Source organism: Sciurus vulgaris (genome assembly GCF_902686455.1).
Source record: "Sciurus vulgaris genome assembly, chromosome: 1".
In the NCBI taxonomy this organism is placed as follows: domain Eukaryota; kingdom Metazoa; phylum Chordata; class Mammalia; order Rodentia; family Sciuridae; genus Sciurus; species Sciurus vulgaris.
In genome coordinates, this window is record NC_136461.1 from 155,993,180 (window position 1) to 156,015,868 (window position 22,689).

General features: G+C 41.7%; 1 protein-coding gene across 1 annotated transcript in view; it reads left to right on the forward strand.

The window, feature by feature from the left end:
- The window catches only part of STMN2 (stathmin 2), a 50,708-nt gene extending 40,437 nt beyond the window's left edge, over positions 1-10,271 (forward strand). Inside the window, exons 4-5 of the mRNA XM_079155100.1 lie at positions 2,144-2,335; positions 9,106-10,271. Coding sequence (XP_079011226.1) covers positions 2,144-2,335; positions 9,106-9,165 — 252 coding nt within the window. The 3' untranslated portion in view covers positions 9,166-10,271. The remainder of the gene's footprint in view (positions 1-2,143; positions 2,336-9,105) is intronic.
- The last annotated feature ends 12,418 nt before the right edge of the window (positions 10,272-22,689 follow it).

The window sequence follows — 22,689 nt, forward strand, 5'->3', positions numbered from 1 at the left end:
TGGCCTCCTGCTAACTGTTCACCCCCAGTGACTTTCTCTGTGAGCAGTTGATCCAGCCTGAGGACCAGCAGATTCACTCCAGTTGCCAGGAACTCCATGTTCACAGCACTAAGGTGGGCCCCACACTCAAAAAAACGGGATGCAAACACAGGTTTCCTGAATACCACGTTGGAACCCAATTTCAGGGTGCCACAGGAGCTCCTGTAGAAAGACTGCTTGAAACAAATGGCCATAAAAAATACAGCTGAATTCTGTCAGGGCAGTATTGGAAACACTGATCTACAGAACATGGGAGGAAAACCTTATTTGATACTGACAAATAACCCTAGGAGAGGGATACTATTCTTATCCATACACCAGAAAAATTAATTTCATGAAGACTTTTCTCAGAGACAGACTTTAAAGCATGTCCCCTATAACAGTAAAAAACAATCTCTCTCTCTCTCTCTCTCTCTCTCTCTCTCTCTCTCTCTCTCTCTCTCTCTCTCTCTCTCTCTCCCCCTCCGCCCCCCCTCCATTCCTCCATTCCTCCCTCCCCACACCCAAGCCCAGCAATCCAGCACTCCCGTAAAAGTAAAGAGCATCATCTCTGTAGGCTGCTTTAATAACAGCCCCCTCTAGAGGCAAGAAGATGAACCACCTAGAAAAATGTGTAATTTGGTGTTACCATTTTCTCATTTTTCATATTAGCTTTCCTGAAAGCTAAATCAAATAAAGAATGTAAGGAATTCAGTAAATGTTCAGTAAAACCTTTATGGAATTAAAGCAAGAAGTAAGGCTAGTTCTCAGGATTTTCTGTCTATCCTTCAGTGAGCCACAGATCTATTCCAGATGAACTTCCAAATAAACACAGGAGCGAAGACTTGTAAAGCTGTTTGATTTTACCATTGCCTATGCATCAAGTTCTCTCCAGCAAATGCCCACAACCACTACCATCAACTAAGGATTTTCCTAGTAATGCTTTCAATTGTAATCAGTATTCAACAGGCCACTTCTGAATTTTTCAGTCCACAATTATTTAGATATTCATATTTGTCAAGACTCCAGTGAAGGCTCACCTCAGAGAATCAGTCAATCCTAAGTAACTGCCCAGGAGTGAATAATAATTTGGTCTTAAACTTGGATAGTTCAGTATTGGATAAGACTTCTCTCAGTTACATAGTGTGGAGGAGTAAATAACACATCTAGAGTCACCAACAGAACTAAGGCTTAAACACAGTCCTGACCATAAAGCCCATGCCAGTGCATTTTTCAAAAAGTAGACTGTGGCCTGCCTGCCTACAGTAGATCTGCTTATCAAAAATGTAGATACCACGGCCTCACCAAAGAATCTTGAAATCAGAATCTCTGAAGGTAGATAACAGGCACCTACATTTTTATCCCACACCCCAGCAATAACACATCCCCCAGAGCCATATAGCCTCCTGAAGCTAGAGGAGAATTACAGTGCGCAGAGTAACAGGGGCGATGCCAGAGGCACGTGTGGCTTGATGTTTCTGCTCAAATCACTGAGCAAACACATGATTTTAATGAACACTCAGAATGTTCATTAAAGAAAGAATCATAACAAGGAGTTTCTGCTGTCTCTGGCCAAGTGAACATTAAATTTGTACTGTTTTCAGGTCTCCAAAGAGAATTTGACTTATGGGTAAAAAGAGAGGAGGGGATAGGCATGTAATAAAAACAGAAAGTAATTTGTTGATTTGATTGAGGAAAGGTGAAAATCTTATTATAGGTCCACGCCTACAGTTGATCAGAAAAAAGGGGAACAGGAAAAAGGCAAAAGGAATAAAACTAGCCTCAGTCCTCACCCATTTTCCTCAGGCATTGAGGGAACTTGGCCATCCAGTGATTAATTATAGCATTTCCTGTTGCATAAATGCTTAACAGCAACTTATTAAAAAAAAAACAAAACACTCCTTGATAAGGTTTAAATACTTCTCCTTCTAAGATGGTCTGTCCAAAAAAGCCACAGTGGAATATTGAACAAAGCATATTTCCCAACTAACCAAGCACATTCTATAGAAAATGTTAGAAGTGCTTTTCATTTGAAAAGAACACTCCCTGGAACCCATGGACCATTCATTATTCTGCCAGGTTGGTGTTCAGGTAATTATAAGATGGATGTATTTTTCTTCCACAGTCTCAGGAGGCCCAGGTGCTGAAACAATTGGCAGAGAAGAGGGAGCATGAGCGGGAAGTCCTTCAGAAGGCTTTGGAGGAGAACAACAACTTCAGCAAGATGGCAGAGGAAAAGCTGATCCTGAAAATGGAACAAATTAAGGAAAACCGTGAGGCTAATCTAGCTGCTATTATTGAACGTCTGCAGGAAAAGGTAATCACAACACAGGCCCGAGCAGATAGAGGCTTTCATGGGCAACACAATTGAATGAACCCCATAATTGTGAGCACAAACACTTAGTCCAAATTTGCTGCATGTACTAGAACAACTGACCCCATGGGGAGGGTCTCAGAGTAGTGTTGGCTCAGTTAAGAGCTAAAACATGGTAGAGAAACTGGGATACCCACAATAACACTGCAATTTCGTTACATTTTCCAGTAGTCAGTGGGTTCGATGTGGCTAATTCAAATGTTTGCTGTTCAAACCTTAAGAAATAAACTACTGGAAAAGTATTACATTGAGAATATTACACATTTAATATAGTAATGTTATATTAATACATAATAAACTGAGGAATATTTTATTTAATTAATATATATTTAATAGAAATATTAAATTGTAAAATATATATTCAGGAAAGACCAGGATATTTATGTACACTGGTAAGCCCATTCTCTCCATTTTGGGAAATCTACATGGAAAACTGACATATAATAACATTGCATGGAACTCCACAAAGAGAAGGTAATAGTGGATGTTTGGTTCATCAAAGGCCATTCTGTGGCCTTTCTGCACATGTACTCGTACCCATCAATCAGGATGAGCAGTGCTGTAGATCCACTGAGAAATCTTTTCTCTTTTTTATTTCATAGGCTCTATGCTATCTATTCCCCACCTAACCCCCCCCCCCAAAAAAAAACCTTTCCTTTGAAGCGTAGCTATGGTAAGTTAGCTTTTTCCCACTCCAAACATTGGGTTAAGCTCAAAAAATAGGAACTTTAAGATGCCCCAACATTTTGAGCAGTCACTCTCCTGGCCAGTACTGAGAACTGTTAGATGTGTGGTTCTGAGGATAGAGAAACAGGACAGTCCTGTCATCGCAGTGCTGGGAGTTTAGACAGATCCACTTCCTGTTTTTTGAGTATTTTTTAGGAAGCTTCATGTTTTCTAGTAGAGTTGGCCCATCTCATTTAAGGTCCAGGCAGCCTTATTTGGAAGTTCTGGTGATTCTGTGTTTTCATTCCCCATCTCTACAGATTCAGGCTAAGAGAAAGGACTTTAGGCATAAAATTCTTTAAAAACTGTAATTTCAAGATTTTCATGGGCATCTGTGCTTTTAAGAAATTTTTTTAAGTTTTGCTGGAGAAGGGAGCGTAGGCTTTGACACAGATTTAAGACGTTGAGGCTACTAGGGACATGAGCAGGAGCCAGAGTAGCCACTGGATGCTTCAGCCACAACCTGAAACTTGAGATTGGAATTTTTATTTCTATGCCAGTGTCTCCCAACTCTCAGAACTGTCATCATGTTTTACCCAAATGATTTGTGGGAAACAACAGAATTGGGCTCTCAGCAGGTTACATGTATAGTGTCAAAACAAATGCTTTACTGAGGTACAGAAGAGAAAAGTTCTGTTTGCTAAAACATATTCCCCTGCCCTTGAACCAGTCAGTCTTCCTCCAGTTACCCTCAATTCACCCTTTCCCAGAGAACAGGAAATTCTTGCTTGGCCAGTGCTAGGACCATGGACAGCAGAAAGTCACTGTGTGCTATACCTGTGACTGACTCACTTTCATTTCATATCCTAGGCCCTAATAAAAATCAAGTGCAGTTGCTTGGTATGGTATATGCTGAGCTGATCTTATCCCAGCATTCTCAATTACACCTTTAATATCCAATGCAAAATTTGTATCATTGACAGTCTAGAAGCATTATTTTTTTTAGATTATGCCTATTCAAAACTAGAGCATATCCTTCCTGATGTGAACTATAAAATTGGTCATTGAATTTGATATTTTAACCAGTATTTCCAGAAGTACTAGACTTAAATGGACAATTTTTTTTCTCCATGCTTTTCAAATGATCACCATCTCCTGCCCATCTCTTTTCTGTACTCTTTCCACCACCTCTCACCCAAACAGAGTCCCCCTCAAACACATATGTATTTATCTATATACAACTTTTCCTGCAAATAACAAACCCATGGAGGGTCTTAGTTTTCTGGCAACAAGCTGCAGATTCTTCAAGGGCAATTATCTATAGATATAGATATAGATATAGATATAGATATAGATATAGATATAGATATAGATATAGATATAGATATAGATATATAGATATAGATATAGATATATTTTAACTCTCCACATGATTCCAATATGCAGCCAGGTTTGAGGACTTGTGGTTTGTAGCCAGCTCTGATTTGAAATCTCGGCCATCAGTATTCTATCCCATGGTCAAACAATATAGCCAGTGTCATTTCTAGGACCTCATTCTTTTCTGATATTCCATAGCTAAAGAGACATTTTTTAAATCTAATAGGATCTTTGACCATTGTCAGCCAACATATTTTTTCTCTTCAATAAAGTAGAAATATTCCTGAGAAAGTAACAGAATAACTTCCATTTGATATGTTTTAAATAGATTGTAGATTTGGTGCAAAATTATTGTTATATATTATGTCTATGTTTGTATAGACTAAAACTACTAAATTGTTTTTTGTATATAGAAAAACTACTGTTTTTTTGTTATGATCACTATCTAGCCTTTTATTCAAATAAAATTACTCTTATGAAAATAGAAATTAAAAAGATCAATAATAATGCTGAAAAATGTGTAAAACTGACCATATAGCATAAGCGCTTCTGAAATCTGCCACATCAAATGATGATTACTTCAGAAACAATAGCTATTAATGAGTTAATTCTTCAACGAGTATTTATGAAGTCCCTACTATATGTTCAGGAACCTGAAAGGGGGTGTAACATCAAAAAGTATTTACCAACCATCTCTTTCCCGATGCAGACAAGATAAAATACATCACTAAATAGCATAGCATCCACAATTAGAGAACAAGACGTGTAATATGATCCAATTCAGTCAGTAAAGACCAAGGCACTGAAGAATATCAGTGAAAGCCGATCCACATCAAGGCTGCCACACCAGGAAAAACACCTGTTCTACCAGCAGGAATGATTACAGAGACACTCTCTTCTTCCCCTAACGGAATCCTTCCTCCTTTGAAGTACTTCACAGCATCCTGCTGGAAATTCTCCCCTGTCCCACCTGCCTCTCCAACTTAAAATACCATAATAAATACCAACAATATCAGGCTGTTCCAAAACAAGAGAAGTAAATCACCCAGACAAGCTTGGCAACTAGTTTACCCTATCCAACCACAAAGGACAGTGCTTAGAAAATAAAAGATGTGGTCTCAGTATAATTGGTAATTTCACCTCCAATAATCTAACAAATGTGAATCAAAAGCATTATAGCCTTTGTTCTAGTGAAAACAGCATCACATAATATGATGTAGCTTAAAAATATATTTGTCTTTGGGGGATGAAATGCTGTGGTTCTTTTCCTTTGAGTGATTTTGATAGCATAGGACTCTCTAGGTAAAATTTTCAACCATTCTCAATTTGCATCTGTTGTAACCTTATATTCTTCTCATCTGGCTGGTATTTTGTTTTATTGTCATTCGGATTCACAAGTGCATGTGAGAATGATGATGTAGCCATTTACTATGGAACATGTGATGAATGAATAATGAAAGGGGGAAGAGGATTAAAACTAACCTTTATTGATTGCTCATCGTAGGCCAGGCATTCTTTGCATTTACTGTCACATTTAATCCAAACAAAGGAAATACTGTTAGTATCACCATTTCACATCTAAGAAGCCTGTTCCTTAGAAAGGTTAAGCCATTTGGCCAAGGCCACAAAGCTAAGTAGATTGCAGAGTCTAGACCAGACTGCTTATCTTTGACTCCAAACTTCTTTACTAAGCTAAAGCTACTACTATTTATTAGTCATCAAACACTGCATTGTAAGCAGTCTCAGCAGAAGGATGGACAGTTGCACTCCATTACTACCCGTGACTCCATGGCTGCCATCGTCTTGATGTTTGAAAATGGGAGCTCTCTGGGCTTCTCGTGACTCACCCCTGCCCCCTCTTTCATATAAAAGAAATATTCCTGATGACATCAATCTTATTTTGCATTTAAATAGACTCAAGAAACAAAATTTCACAGATAGAATTAAAACCCTAAGTCATCTAGTTCAAGCCCCCTTGATTACATTTGGTACCTAGTGAAATTAAAGGGACATTAAAAGTCAAAGAAAAAAAGAGACCTCATAGTTATTACCTTCCAGTGGAGAAATCTACTAAACTTCATTTTTAGAGAACTAGAAGTTTTCCTAAACCACATTTAAGACATTTTTTCGTATCAAAAAAATAGTTACACACAATGCGAAAATACTATTTATGACACTTCCCTCTTACTGAAGGGAGGAAGAAGGTTAATTGCAAAAACCTTGTAAATTTAGATGTTTGGGTCTGTCTAGCCAAGGGGTTCTGATACTGCCCAGCCAATTTTAGGAGCCCAATAATGAAATGAATATTATCAAAGAACAGTGTTCTGGATGAACTTCTTAGAGTCTCCCAACTGCCTTAGGAAACTCTGGACTGCACGTTTTCTAATAATAACAGTTTACTGATAAGAAAAGCAGGCAATGCTAACAATTGCATACCCCCCTGTATGTCTGCTTTTGGTTCTCCCACAAGTTGCATTAACATTTCATGAATACATATTTAATAACTGGAATGTAAAGTTTTCAAATAATAGATTAAATGCCTCAAAATGTTGTAGCAACTCAGAAGAATGAATCTAAATTTCCTTTTTCTCATGTTATCTGAAGCTCACAGATTATATTTGTTTTTCCCTATGGCAAAACTCATTTCTTTGCAACAAATTTTGAATATAATAATAAGTACATCCTAAAGGAGATTAGTAATACTAATTATAAATTGCTTCCTCTTATGAAGATGGATTTATATGAATCTTTAAGCTTGAGGATTTGTGTTTTTCTAGCATAATCATGGTCCAGGCCTTTTCTCAGTTTTCTTTTTGCATGAGAAAAAGATTTTGCTGCATCTTTTCCTTATAATAGCCGAACAAAAAGAGAATCAGCTGCATCCATGCTAATTTTCCCAGAGTCATTTCCAAACAGGACTGAATTTCTCTGTACATGCCTCTTCTTTCTTCATGGTTTTTGAAGCTCATTTAAACCAATTAGATAAAAGTGCTCTGAACCTGTCCCTAATTCCTCCAATTCTGTATCACTGAAGTAAGTGTAGAGTTTCTATGCATCTTTCTTCTAGAACCTACACCTGAAAAGACCCACTTTGCCTCACTCCTATGCAACTGTCACCTCACACTAACCTTCAGATTGTACAGCAATAGTTAGAGAGGGACTGAAGAAGTGGATTCTCTGGGTTTGAACATCAGCTTACCACTTAGGTGAACTTTAGCAAGTAATGTAGCTTTTGGTACCTCAGATTCTTCATCTGTAAAAAGGGGATGATAACAGAGTCTGTCTGAAAGGATTGCCGTGAGGATTAAAGAAACTAAAGTCTGTGTTGAGACTGGCCTAGTACATATTAATAGCCTAATAAATGCTCAGTATTATAATCTAATACTTATAATCTATTATAAGTATATAATCCTGAAGTGAATTGAGTTTAATGATAATCTGGTCAATGTTATTGCCCCTGAACTAAAGGAAACTACAGAACTCAAGAAAGTTCTGGAACTTTACATAAACAATATACTAAATAGAATAATACATAATAGTACTAATAATTGACATTTACAAGTTCAATTTAATATACTTTGGCACCTACTATATGCAAAACAATATGCTTATAATCATTCAATGTAGAACCCTGTATTAAAAAAATATTGGATCCATATTTCCCCCATCAGTTTTCTCAGAGGTTCAGTTCAGGGCTAGTGCCTCCCTTCCTCATGTTAATAAACATCCACCTGTTTTGTGCTATGTGCAAAGCACTCCATTAGGCTTGCAGGTGGAACAGAAATGAGAAACACAGGACAGACCCTCAGTGAGCCTGTAGTCAACTATAACAGAAGGACAGGAATGCTCTCAAGTTTATTTATGTCACATAAAAGGAAAGATTTGTTTATGCAGATATTCACATAGAAGGTGAAATTACTTTAACCTATGGTCTCATGAAAATCTTCTTGGAGAAAGGGACAACAGCCACAGGGTTTAAAGGGTAAGATTACACTGGAAAACTAAGAATCTCAAGCAAGAAAATATAAATCCAGGGCCTGGAGATATGGCTCACATAGTAGAATGCTTGCCTGGAATGTGTGAGGCACTGGGTTTGATCCTTAGCACCACGTAATAATAAATAAATAAAACAAAAGGTATTGTGTCCATCTACAACTAAAAGATATGTTAAAAATATTTTTTAAAGAAAATACAATTCCATTAAACAGAAACATCATGTAGGTATAGGAAAAGACCAGACACTAAGACAGGAAAAGCCATCAGACAAGTTATAAAGGGAACAGGTCAAGAGTTTAGGAAACAATATGAAATATTCAGGAAGAGGAAAGACACTATTTAAAAAATGATAGGGAAACCAACAATTTGATATTTTATAGCTACTCTCTTGATTTATACAGAATTCATTATATTCAAAATCCTCAAATCATATGACTTTTTGATCATAGTTTTTAAAGATACTGTAAGTCTTGTAAAATCCTCTAATGTGACATTTCTCTGTGCCCATATTTGCCCTTCTTGTGAAATGAAAATTTCATAAAGGTAGACGTCAAACAGCCATGTCCTTACTTCCAGCCATGTCCTCATTATGCAGAAGATGGAGCAGGCCATCCTGCCCTGTGTGGACCACACTGCACTGCTCTGTGTCATTCTCTCCCTTTGGTGTTTTCTAGGAGAGGCATGCCGCGGAGGTGCGCAGGAACAAGGAACTCCAGGTGGAACTGTCTGGCTGAAGCGAGGGAGGGTATGGCACGCCCCACCGATAGTAAATCCCCCTGCCTATATTATAATGGATCATGCGATATCAGTATGGGAAATGTATGACATGGTTAAAAAGAACTCATTATAAAAACAAAAAAAGAATCAAAATTTAAAAAAAGTCAATGCGGTCTCTTTGCAGAATGTTTTGCTTGATGTTTAAAAATACCTTGGATCTTATTTTGTAAATACTTACATTTTTGTTAAAAAATACAAGTATTGCATTATGCAAGTTATTTCATAATCTTACATGTCCTGTAACAGGCTTTTGATGTTGTGTCTTTCCACTCAAATGGATTTGCAAGGTCTGTTCTTTTTGAAGCTCCCCATGTCTAACTCCATTCCCTGCCCTTTTCATCCTAACAGAAAAATGAGGTCAGTAGACAGTCTATGGTGCTAGAAACCCACCATTGCCTAATGACCTAGGTGACTTTGTAGTCTCTGAGCTTGACCAAGACCATACCTAGACCACAGGTATTGACTCCACATGAACCTCCACATTTGTTTGCTCATAATCTACTTACTGCCTAGAAACTACAAACCAGGCTAAGATAAACCACCAGTCATAGCATTTACTTCTGCTTCTCCTGGATTATGTGCTGCAAATGTGCTTTGGCTTTAGAAAGGGATGGATGAGAAGACAGATCTGAGATCAATCCGGGTAGAAGCAAAAGGTTGAACCTTTTAAAGTGCTGAACACAGATCCACATCCAAATGGTTCAAGCAGCCGCAAAAATCACTCTTCATAAAGTGGGCTGACTTCTCTAGTTTAAGTTCTTTTGATGGAATGAATTAATGTGTCAGGTGGCTTATTTGTGGATGCCATGATTGATGATGTTCATTTTAAGCTTTTACCTATAGTACAAGTACATGATGCTACTGAATATTTTTCCACTTGGAAACTGTGAGCTGGTTGTTGCATTCAAACACAAACAAAATCAAAAGCACTGCGGACTTCCACTCAAGCTGGTCTTTCTTCCCCAGTGTGAGGCATTCCTGCCTATTTAAACAAAGAAAAAAGAAAAAAAATATCACTCCATCTGTGAAGCTGATGCAGTCAAAGGGGGCTAGGCAGGGCATTTGTGCCAACTAAGAGAATCACCAGATACCCACCATAAGTACCTATCGCAGTTTTGAAGTCGTTTCTCCCCCAACTCCCACCTCCCAACTCCTGAAGGTTGCTGCCTGCATATATACTCTTCATTAGTGCTATTTTCCTGTATGTCATTGTGAGCAAGCTGTGATTAATAAAGAATTGGAGTTCTGTGAACTAATAAAGGTTTGGTCTCTTCTCTTGCCCCTTCACATTCTAACCCTGGAGCTCCAATTTTAAAAGGGTGGCCACTGGATTGGATGCTCTCGCAAGCAAAGAGACAGCTGTGCACTGGAGGGAAGCTGGGGCATGGCTGACCACTTCCCTTCTGCAGCAGCAGGCCGCTCCTCTTTGCCCCTCCCTGGGACAGGCCCACCAGTGAGACAGTGTTCATCCTCATCCCCTTAACTACACAGAGGCTGAAGGAGAAACGAAAGCTCAGATGATAAGGCCGAGGAAGAGAGCCCCCCTCGGCACTGGGAGGATCCAGGCACCTTCCCAAGTCCTCGCATGTCACCCACAGGACACCTCCCTCAGCCTGGGCCGTCTGTTAAAATGTGATTTCTCTGCCATATTGCTGAATTTTGTACTGCCAGTAAGCACATTGCACACATGGACACAGCAGGGTCCTGTCACTGGCCCAGATGGATCTTGCAGGACCAAAGGAACAACATCCAGTTTTAACAGAAAGTCATAAATAATTGAAACCACGCAGATTTATGAATAAGCAAATTGGGTTAAAGTCCCCAGGACCACTAACAAGCCAAGGGTAGCACTGAGGCCACCTGGTCTCTATCTCAAATATCCTTTCATATTTGTCAGAACCTAACACTGCAACAAACGAGACAAATGCTTTAGAACATTAGTGCTTCCGTTTAGCATGAAATAAGCCCTACATTCACAATGATTTATACAAATTAGTGCTGAAAACAGATGATTTTCCTTGGGCCAGATTCTGTGTAAAGACCTGGGAACATAAACAGGAATGGTCATCAGCCGATAGTCTAGTAGCTTATTTTGGCCTAAAAGTAGCAAATGGGGCTGTGTTGGTCAGACCATGCAGCATATGAGGGAAAACAGATCATTGCCATAAAGCTTTCTGAAATATTCAAAATAACTGATGGACCTCTCATACTACTGTGAGAGCCCTTGAACTGCAATCACTGACCAGTCCAGCTGCTTCCTCTCAAGTCTTCCCATCACTTCACACCATCTAATTCTAAGTGAAGAAACAAAGAGCTAAGTCGTAACTCCAGGCAACAACCACCTCTCATGACTTCTCTCCTCACTAATAGTTCATCAGCAGACCACTCCCAAGTCTCAGCTCTCTGGTGAGGACAACTTACGTCTGTGAAGCTCTCCTATACCAGATGTACTCAACTTTGAGTGTGTTTCAGGGTCATCTGGAGGGCTTATTAAAAGCAGATTACTGGGCCCCACCTCCAGAATCTTTGATTCCTGAGGTCTCTGCCAAAACTTGAAAGTATGATGCCAGAACGGCTCACTTGCTATGGACAATGAAACTGATCCAGAGTGTGACTTGCAGTGGCTGCCACACTGAGGGTACCTAGCTCAGTCAGAGCATGTTCCATGGCAGGCAGTGTAAACAGAAACTCATTCAGCCTTATTCAGAAAGTGGAAGTAGAAGAAATCTAAAAAAGAAAGAAAGAAAATAACTACATTTTGCAGGATACTGAAAAAAGAAAGGAATAATGCAGCTAGGGGTTGGGCAGGGCTGAGAAGCAGGTGAGGTCAGGGCCTCACACAGCACATTTCAGTAGGGCCTAAAAAGTTCTAAGATGCTCCCAACCCTTTCAGAAATGACCTAGACTCTTTGCAAGGGTGATATCAGTTAGTGAATTATCCAGTACATAGCCTGTTCCACTTAAAGATGTTCTTAAGAGTCTTGGTTTCCTCAGTGCTTTGTTTAACTTCTCTAAATGTCTTTAAAATGTTCTGTGAAAATTGACAAAAATCATGTTGATTTGATGATTCATCCATCTCTCATATCTCTTCTACACCCCCAAAATGTATGGAACAATTGAATATTGACAAACAGTGAGAGCCCTGCTGTGTTAGTCAGCTGCTACTATAAAACAAATAACCTGGGACCTCAACTTACTTAAAAAAGGTTTGTTTTGGATTACAGTTTTGGAGGTTCTAGTCCATGGTCAGTTGGCCCCCTTTTTAGGACCTGGGGAGGGATAGCACACCATGACGGAAACAACAAGTCAGAGCAGCACTTCTCAATTCATGTCCAGGAAGCAAGAGAGAAAGGAAGGGAGTAGGTCCCACAATCCCCTTCAAGGGCACACCCCCAATAACCTACAGACCTCTCTTTAGGCCCCACCTCTTAAAGTTTCCACCACCTCCTGATAGCACCATGAGCTGGAAAGCAGTCCTTTAAAAACATGTGGACTTGGGAGACACTCCAAATTCAAACCATAGCACCTACCTTTGGGTTCTTTGTTAGCCTCCATGACACTTAAGAGAAAGCAAAGTGAGAAATGTACCAATAGGCATATTAACACCATCCATGGTCTCCTACTGAGAGAGAGAGTGAGAAGGTGGAAACATGGTATCCTTGGTTTTTAGCAACCACCTCTCATGTTCCCTGGACAAAACAATCATCCTTGACTTCTAAGCAAGCCATTTGCTGAAAAATGTTAAAGCAAACACAGAGCTCAAAGGAAAGCTTACCTAAGAGCTCCCAAATTACCTCATAATTATCTTGGATTTCTCACTGTCCCTTATGATCATCCTCCCCAACAGACCATAAATAGCATCAATTTGATGTGCCATAGTGTCCTCATTCATTGCTGTTTCTACTTCCACAACTATTGCCTACTTTGGCTCCTGTTAGACTCCTCCAGCCTCCTCACATGTCCTTGCTCCTCTGCAGTCTCCCTACAGACTTTCCACTGCTTACATTGCCTCCCCCTTACATGAAGAATGAAATCCACTCTCCTCTGCAAGGCTACCCTCCAAATAATTCACTAACTGATGGTGTCCCACCATCTTTCCCTTTCTCATGAATGTTACTCCCTTGTACACAAAGTATTCACTATGACATGCCAATATGTGGACATTTCAGGCCTCCATACACATGCTGTAATCTCCATATTGTCACTACAATTTCAGTCAAGAGAGACTGCTAGGTTGGGCTGTGATTTTAAAAGGTATATTGGTGAATTAAAATTACAAAGTTTTGTTTCATACTCCTGCTATATGTCCAACATGTGTCACTGTGGACTCTTTGCTGGGTCTTTACTCACTCAGAGGCCAAAGACAAATAGAGCTGCCTCTGTCTGGAGTGTTGCTGGTCACCATGGAAGAGAGAAGAACAAGCATGGCAAATCATGCACTGGCTCTTAAAGCTTCCTTGTAGCACATATCAGATTTTATTAAACAAAGCAAGTGATACGATTCCATTTGATTCCAAATAGGCAGAAAAGGTACAATCTAATCATGAACTCAGGAAGAAGAAAGTCCAGAAATACTTAGTGCACTGCCACCCTGTTGGTCACCAAATACACAGCTCACTCTCCTCCCTGCTGGAAAGTACACTCACACAGTCCTCAAGACACACAACTGCCAATCCAATTTGGTCATGGCATCAACTCAAATGTACAAGATCTCTCTCTGGGTGTTGCAGTTTCCTATTTCTCTCTCCCTATAGGTCCTCTTTACCAGAAACAAAAACACCAAAAGACAGTCTCTTTCCCCACATAGTGACACTCAATAAAAAAATCACAATGATTCTGCTCATTCTAATGGGAAATAGGAGATGCACAGAATTCAATGATCACAAAAATTCTGGTGTCCCAGTGCCAGGCATTGGGAGGACCTCTACCCTTGAGATAAAGAGTGTTCCTTGACTCTGCTTCGATCCTACTCCCAGGGAGGAGCTCCCCAGGCCTTTGTTCTCCGAGGCACAGCTCTGTCCTCTCAGCAGATCTTCTAGGTCCTTTATTCTCCTTGGCCACATTTACAGGGGCATTGGGAATACACCCCCTTCCCTCTAGAATCTGATCAGCTTCTCAACCTGCTTGCTGCACCCCTAGCTTGGGGACCCAAGGATTTTTACCTTTTCATTGATTGCCATATAGGCCTAGATCCTGGTAGGAAACAAGAGTACACCACAAAGAAGGAAGTGAAGAAAATCTAATGGCCATTCCTTAAAAGTTTAAGAGAAACTGACAGAGGATAGTGAAGCACCTAGAAAATGCAAACATGGGGAAACCATTCCCAACCATGGCCTGATGACCCAGGGGATAGTAGTAGTTATAGAAGACTGCCTGACCAGCAGCCATGGCCTTCAGAGAGGAATTCAGTCTCTAACAAGGCCGTCTAGAGAGGAAGGACCTGGGGAATAAAAAACTGAGCATCTTTCTTCTTTCACCCTTTAATCTCTAGCCAAGACCTCACATTGGCCAAATCCAACCAAAAATCAGAGGACAAGGAAGTTCATTTTAATGCTGAATGAGGCTGAGCAGGATGAAGAAAGGCAGAGAGAACGTGGAGAGGCAGAGTACATTTCCTGTAGTCCAGATGGCAGGCAGTGATCAGCACTAACGACAACTATAATACTCTTCTACTTGGTTGTCATTAGTGCTATTGACTAATATTGCTGGATTTTCTCCTTCTGAGATTGTACTTCCTGTTCATTTTGGGCTGGGTATGGCTTGTGACTCGTTTGGGCCAATGAAATATGAGCAGAAATAATGTGTTCCACTTTCAGGAGGAAGGTTTAAGAGCCAATTCACAGTTCACTATGCCCTCTTTCCCCTCTGTTACTGTGACCTGGGAGTCAGTCACACAGCAGTCTGAGAAATGAGCTCTGGGATCCATGCTCCTGGATCTTTGAGTCATTGCTGGTTAAGAAATACTGGATGAAAATTCTTTGCCATCCTGCATACCTGGTAACCAACCATGCCATGTCCAATACAAACGCTCGTGTTGAGGGCTCAAGGGAGTATGCTCGTTTCTCTGTTTTTCAGCAGCTATCCAGTGGCTTACATATCTTCTGTTCACTTGAGCCCTAAATGCCAAGAAGCTAATTAAAGCTATGATATTTGGAGGGAGGCCTGATCTGCCAACTGAGCTATTTATCTCAGAGTCTGAAAGGCAGATTGAATTTTTTCATTGGTTTACTTTGGTAATAATCACCTACATTGTTTTAAAGGGCAAGAGAGAGAAAAGTGGAAAATAAAACAGTATATGAATTCTAATATACAAAAATCTTCACATGTAAAATGAAGTCCACCACCTCCAACGGTTACAATTTCCTAACATTCGATTCCCATGACTGGCACTTCGGTGGACTCTTTTATATGTTAAATGTTGAAACACAATTTACTAACCTATCACGGATACAGGATTAGGGCCTTCAAAGAAACTGAGGCAGCACAAAGCTCAATTCTTGTGATCAAGCCTCAATTCTTGTGGTCAAGTCAGAAAAATTTCATACAAGCCATTCAGAGTCACAGGCACAAGTTTATTGAAGGGATAGGAAAAAGGGAAGGGGACACTCTCAAGGGAGAGAGTGGGTCCTCTGAGAGAGGAGAGAGGCATCATGCCTCTTTTGCACTCCAGTTTTACTGGGATGGCAGAGAAGTTTCCAGATAGTTCCACCCAGGTTTACCTCTGGCAGCAGGTACCTCTGACATCACACTTTCAAGTCCCCACTGCCACGACAACTCTAGGTCACTTTGGCCCATGGTGACTGGTTCTAATGGTATACTTAACCATAAATTCTCACAGATTTTATGGTTAGGAGGAATTATCCTTATCTTCCTGAGTTTCAGGACCTGACCCATGAAAATGGTCATAAGATTCCCCCCACTTCAGGGTAACTTGAGTTCCTCTTATTGGGCCTGCATTTTTCCTACAGATAACAGGTAGTTTGCTAAGGGATGTGACATATCCTGTCCACTTAAGCCAGGCAGGGCTGCAGGTAAATTGCTTCTTAGAAAGAAAACATGTGGGGGTCAACACAGTGGGTCTATTTGATAGAATTATTCCCTTAGATTCGTGTTCCCACCTCTCACATCTCTCTATCCCCTAACATCACTAGCATGGGGTGCTGTCTCCAGAATAAGTCCATCTAAATCAACGAATACTCCAAGAAAGTCTTTTCAAACTTGCTCTTGATAAACATGTTACCCTAAATATCATTAAGCAAATAGATCAACCCAACTCCGTAAACTATGTGACAGACACTATACTAGACCACAAAATTCAACACGCAGCTACTGATATTATCGCCCTTCCCTCTCAAATCCCCTCCTTCTCCCTCTCCCCCTCCCAATATCCAGTGGAGTCCACCTTGTACCAGGGACAAGGATGTGAAGGATATTTTAGAGGTCAAATCCAGATCCATCAGGACCTCCCCACTAACTTTCAGATTTGTATTATGCACTCAGGTTATTTAAGAAAGAAAATGGTATCCTCTCTTCTATTCCAATCCTGTTGCCATATGTTTCCTGCCCCTCACAGCCATGCTTCTGGAGCTCTTCCTTCACCTCCCACTCACCCGTAATCTACCACCATCTGCCTTCTGTTCTCACCTCCCTAAGGAAGCTGCTTCACCAGTGCTAATGACCTCTTTGTTTTTATATCCAATGGAAATTCTTAATCTCCCCAAATTCTACTCAGGATTAGCCCCAAATATGACCTTCTCTCCAGAACTTTCTTTAACTCTTCACACCCCACTATGCAGGCAAGCCACCTCACCTAGATGCTCCCAAAGCAGTTTGTGCAAAATAGTTCAATGGTCCAGTGCACGGGCATTCAGCTTTAAGTTCGGGCTCTACAATTCCTCGTTCTCTGACCTTGAGGAAGTTGCATATTTTTTTAGAACTTCTTTACCTGTAATTTGAGGATGATATCACAGTAAATGCCTACGGTCGATGAACTCATCGTTCTCGATACTTCACTTGTCCCTGTATCCTCGACTTCCACTGCAGGAAGCCTATTTTTCTGATCATCTAAACTAGTCCTTTGTATGGTATAAAGCTTACAAAGAGAACCAGGAATGGTAAAGCCAGAGCTTAAACCTGAATGCTCATGCCCAGCCCCACTGATGTTGGGTTTGATCACACATCATACTTTAGTCAATGGAATAATAATGGATTTGAAGTAGGGAGAGGCTTTAAATATACAGAGGTTTGGCAGCTTACACCCTTTATGATCCACCATGAGAACATATCTTAGGGAAGCTGCAGAAACAAAGAGACTGTGAAGACCTGTGGAGCAGACTAGAGCCCAATCAAAAGCCTGGTACCAGGTCTGGCTGACTGGCAGCCAGAAAATATAATATGCAGGAAAGTAAATAATTGTTTTCACTAGCCTCCTCAAGGGTTTAGAATGGTTTGCACAGCATTATTATGAAATGATTCTTATAAGATCTATAAAGATTGCTGAGAAGATGAAATGAACTAAGGTAAAAGGGCTTAGCACAGCACCTAGTACATAATAAGTATTTAATAATTATTAATTATTAATATTCACTACACTGTATTAGAGTTTCCGTTTACTTAGCTGTTTCTCTCATTTAGCCACAAGCTCCTCTGAAGCACAGTCTCTAATTGGTTGTTGAATTCCTAGTACTTAACAAGTGTTCAGTTCACAGTATGGAGTAAGTGGTTAAATAAACAAAACAAATTAATGAATCCAAATGAGGGGAAAAAAATTTAGAGCAATGCTCGCCCCACATAGACAGTTAATTATTAATTCCTACCTCCTATCCTTCTTCCAAAGTCTGATAATGTCTGCTTGGTTTCACATTATTTGAGCTTGAAATTAAGCTTTATGTCATACAAAGGACTAGTTTAGATGATCAAAAAAGTAAGTTTTTTCAATGAAAAAGGAAATCTTTCTAACACCTAGTGTTAGGCAAAAGCAGAATCAAAGCTGCTTGGAGCAGCTCCTTGACTAAGAATCTGATGTCAACCCATCAAACCAATTCCCACCCCAGACTGCATGGCCTGGCTGCCAGTTCCAGCTGCGAGTCACTTAAAGCAGCAGCGAGGCCAGATCTTCAAAGCCTGAAGCTCCCGTTCAGTCCTGATGACACAGAACCTAGCTGAACGAAACTGTCTCCAGAAATGGCAAAGCATACATCAGCACTGTTCGCAGAGTTTGGTAACAATTAAATCCCCAGTGCTTTTGGGCGGCACCCTGTGTATTGTCTCCTTCAGACGTTCAATTCCCTCTGTAAACAATATCTTCCCACTGGAGAGCTCAGTTTCCCTGAGGACACTGCTTCCTCAGCAGCTTTCTCAAGAAGCTGTGCCACATATGTTCCTTGCTCGGTTTGCCACTTCTGGAACATTCTGGGTCCTTCCTAAAATCCCCACTCTTTAATTTCCTGTTACCAGACTATTCAATCTCTTTCTTCATGGGTCAGTGTTCACCAGCAACCCCCAGGTCACGTTCCCTCAGTCCCCATGATTTTAGTGCCTAGATCACTGTTACTCTCTTCCACTGTTTCTGTCCTAATGACCATAATAACATCCACATACAGCAAGTTTTCACATTCTGTTCTGAGTTCCTTGAGCCCCCACCCCATGATCTTTTTCCTCTTCTTCTCCTCCTTGGTCATTCAACCCCACAGTTATTCCCTAGACCTTATCATTATCAAAACCCACAATCCTTCTATTATCCCATTCCATGGCCAGACCACCATCTCCTGTCTCCAGTCAAATCCCTATCCCTCAACCACATTGGGACTAGGTTCCATCAATAGGACATTTTCATGTGCCTTATTTTCTTTAGTCATCACTTGCTCTTTGCTGAGCTTAAATTTCAGTCATTTAATCGTTGCCATCTCTCATACATATCCCTACAACTATCTCTCTCTCTCTCTCTCTCTCTCTCTCTCTCTCTCTCTCTCTCAATTGTGATTTTCTTTTGGCCAAACCTGTAACACAAGCTAAACTTGCTCTCCATCTAACCACACCTGTGCCTGTGCATATGAATGTAGTTGCATAAACCACACAGCTATGCTCACTGTTCATGAACATAAACTTCAAGCAAGCCCTTTATTTTCCTGGCAATCACATTTTATTTTTGTAGTCTTATTCTTCTATTTCTTAAACTTCTTCCCTATCCTCATACTGAACTGATGCCTCTCCTTTTTACTTTACTGAGAAAATGAAGCAATTAAGATGATCATTTCCATAGAGTTCTTTCTTACTCTGTATTGCTATAACAAAATACCTGAGGCTGGATGACTTATAAAGTGAAGAGGTTTGTTGGCCCACAATTCTGGTGACTGGAGGGTCCAAACAACAAGATACTGACATCTTGGTAAGAGCCTCCCTGACTGCATCACAACATGAAAGAGAAGCAGAAAGGGAACTCGTCTCTGGCAGAAGAGGTCAAGCAGGTGGGGTGACCTTGATTTAAAGCAACCCACCCTCTCAAGAATTAATCCAGTCTTATGAAATTTAACATACTCCCCTAAGATTGGCATTAATCTCTTCCAAGGGTAGTGCCCCATGATCTAACCATCTCCCCCATCTCCACCTCTGAAAATTTCCGCCACTTCAATACTGTTGCATTAGGGACCAGGCTTCCAGCATATTAACTTACAGAGGACACACTGAAACCACATCCAAACTACTGCAACTCCACCACCACACCTGGACTGTCCACCACACATGTGCTCTGCCTTCATCCTACCAGGACAAGTGAGCACAGCCAAGCTGGGGGGGTCCCAGCTCTCTCACCAGCTCAGATACATTGCTCCAGGAATTCTCTTCTCTCCCTTCTAGTTCTTCATGTCTTCTTTCTACAAGGTCAGCATAAATATATGCTATTGGCTCAGTCCAAAATCTTGTAGTCATATTTGATTCCTCTTTTGCTCAAAACCCACAAATGAACATCAGAAAATTGGTTGGTTCTACAACTTAGCTGACTTCCTTAACAAGACTCCTAAAGCACAAGAAGTTAAATCAAGAATCAATAAATGGGAGGTTTCAAGATGGCGGCCTAGAGGGTGGCTGCATTTCATGTTGCTCCAGGACTCAGGATTCAAAAGAGGAGAAATTGAGAGACTTGGGACCAACTCAAAGCAACCGGGTGAGTCTCTCCCATTGGGGAGGCGTCCCGGATGGGACGGTGGTCCCGGAACGCAGGGAACTTGTGAGGTAGAGCTGCCGGCGAGACGCCCCTCCCCCCGCTGGAGCAGTGAACTCGGACAACTGGGAGCGTCGTAAAGGAGGCCGCTCAGCACAGTGCTGGGACTCGGAGCAACCACTGAGGCTCCGGTGGCTGCCCAGGGGAGGAGCGGCGAGGAGAGCTGTGTGGACTCAAGACACCGGGGCCTGCCCTGAGGAGGAGGAGGAGGAGCGGGGCCGCTTGGATTCAGAGTGACTGCACCAGAGCTACAGGCAGTTGCCAGAGGAGAAGCCGCACGGCGAGCTGTTTGGACTCTAAGCGACCCTTTCTGAACACCGGGGCCTGCCCTGAGGACAAGGTGGAGGAAGAGGAGCGTGGCCGCTTGGATTCAGAGTGACTACACCAGAGCTACAGGCGGTTGCCAGAGGAGGGGCTGCGTGGCAAGCTGTTTGGACTCAGACCACTTCTGAACACTGGGGCCTGCCCTGAGGAGTAGGAGGAGGAGGAGGAGGAGCGCGGCGGGTCGTTTGGACTCGCAGTGACTGCATTAGCGCTCCAGGCGGCTGCTCAGAGGAGAAGGCGAGTGGTGAGTTGTTTGGACGTAAAGCGACTGCTCCTGAACACAGGGGGGCTTCCTGGAGGAGAAGCGCAGTGGGTCGCTTGGTCTCGAGTGGCCGCACCAGAGCTCCGGGCAGCTGCCCAGAGGACACATGCAAGCGGGTCACGTGGATTCAGAGCCACTCAGAGCGACCGCTCCTGAACACCCTGGGGGTTACCTGGAGGAGGAGGAGGAACAGGGAGGGTCATTTTGACTCGGAGTGATTGATTGCCCCGGGCTACTGGTGGTTGGTGGGAGGAGGCACCCAATGAGTTCCTTGGACTCCCAGTGACCGCACCAGAATACTGGGCGGCTGTCTGGAGGAAGAAGCGTGTGGCGAGTCTCTGGGACTCAGAGCGAATGTACAGGGCTCCAGGTGGCTGCTCAGAGGAGGGGCCGCATAGCCAGGTGATTAGGTGCACAGCAGGGTCCCAGGATCTAGGAGGCTTCTTGGTGGAAGAGCCGCACAGAGACAGGCTTAGGGGCGGAGCGAAGGTTCCAGGCCTATGGGCAGATTCTCTGAGGAGGGGCAGCCTAAGGAGATTCATCTGCGAAGGGTGAGGCTCCCAGGCCCACGAGGTAGGGCCGGGCCCTTGGGAACTTTGCAGAGGAAGGCAGCCCAGCCCAGGCAGTAGCTGTAAATTGAGGGGAACCTCTAGGAGGGAACTGACCAGCGAGACCAACCCACTGGGTGAGTCTTCCATGCCGGGTGAGGTTTCCCCACAAGGACGGTAAAACCAGAGACACAGGCCCGAACAGGCCTTGCCTCAGCCCGCAGCCTAGTTGCCCTTTGGATGACCATTGGTCAACAAGTGGAGGCACCTCTGCCCACTAGCAGGGAATATACCCCACCTGAAGGCCACCACTCCTAGAGAGGCAGCTTCCTTGTGGAGCACCACATTATCAACTTCCTCCAAGACTTCAGCCTACTGAAGGCTAAGAGGGGATATATATAGAAATCTTCAGGGACATTGTAAGTCAATAGAGGAAATCTGCAATATCTCAGCGGTCCACTGATACCTGAACAATATGAGAAAACAAGGAAAGAAAATGCTGCAAACAAATCTAGATGTTACATCAATAAAACCCAATGACAGCATGGCAGAAGAAATGACAGAAAAGGAGTTCAGATTGTACATAATTAAAATGATCAGGGAAGCAAACGATGAGATGAAAGAGCAAATGCCGGCATTAAATAATCGCACCAATCGACAGTTAAAAGAACAAATACAGGAAGCAAAAGATCATTTCAATAAAGAGTTAGAGATATTGAAAAAAAAACAGAAATGCTTGACATGAAGGAAACAATAAACCAAATTAAGAACTCCATAGAAAGCATATCCAGTAGGATACAACACCTGGAAGACAGAACCTTAGACATTGAAGACAAAATGTTTTACCTTGAAAACAAAGTTGAACAAACAGAGAAGATGGTAAGAAATCATGAACAGAATCGACAAGAACTATGGGATATCATGAAAAGGCCAAATTTAAGAATTATTGGGATTGAGGAAGGCTTAGAGAAACAAACCAAAGGAATGAACAATCTATTCAATGAAATAATATCAGAAAATTTCCCAAATCTGAAGAATGAAATGAAAAATCAAGTAAAAGAGGCTTATAGGACTCCAAATACACAAAATTACAACAGACCCACACCAAGGCACATTATAATGAAAATGC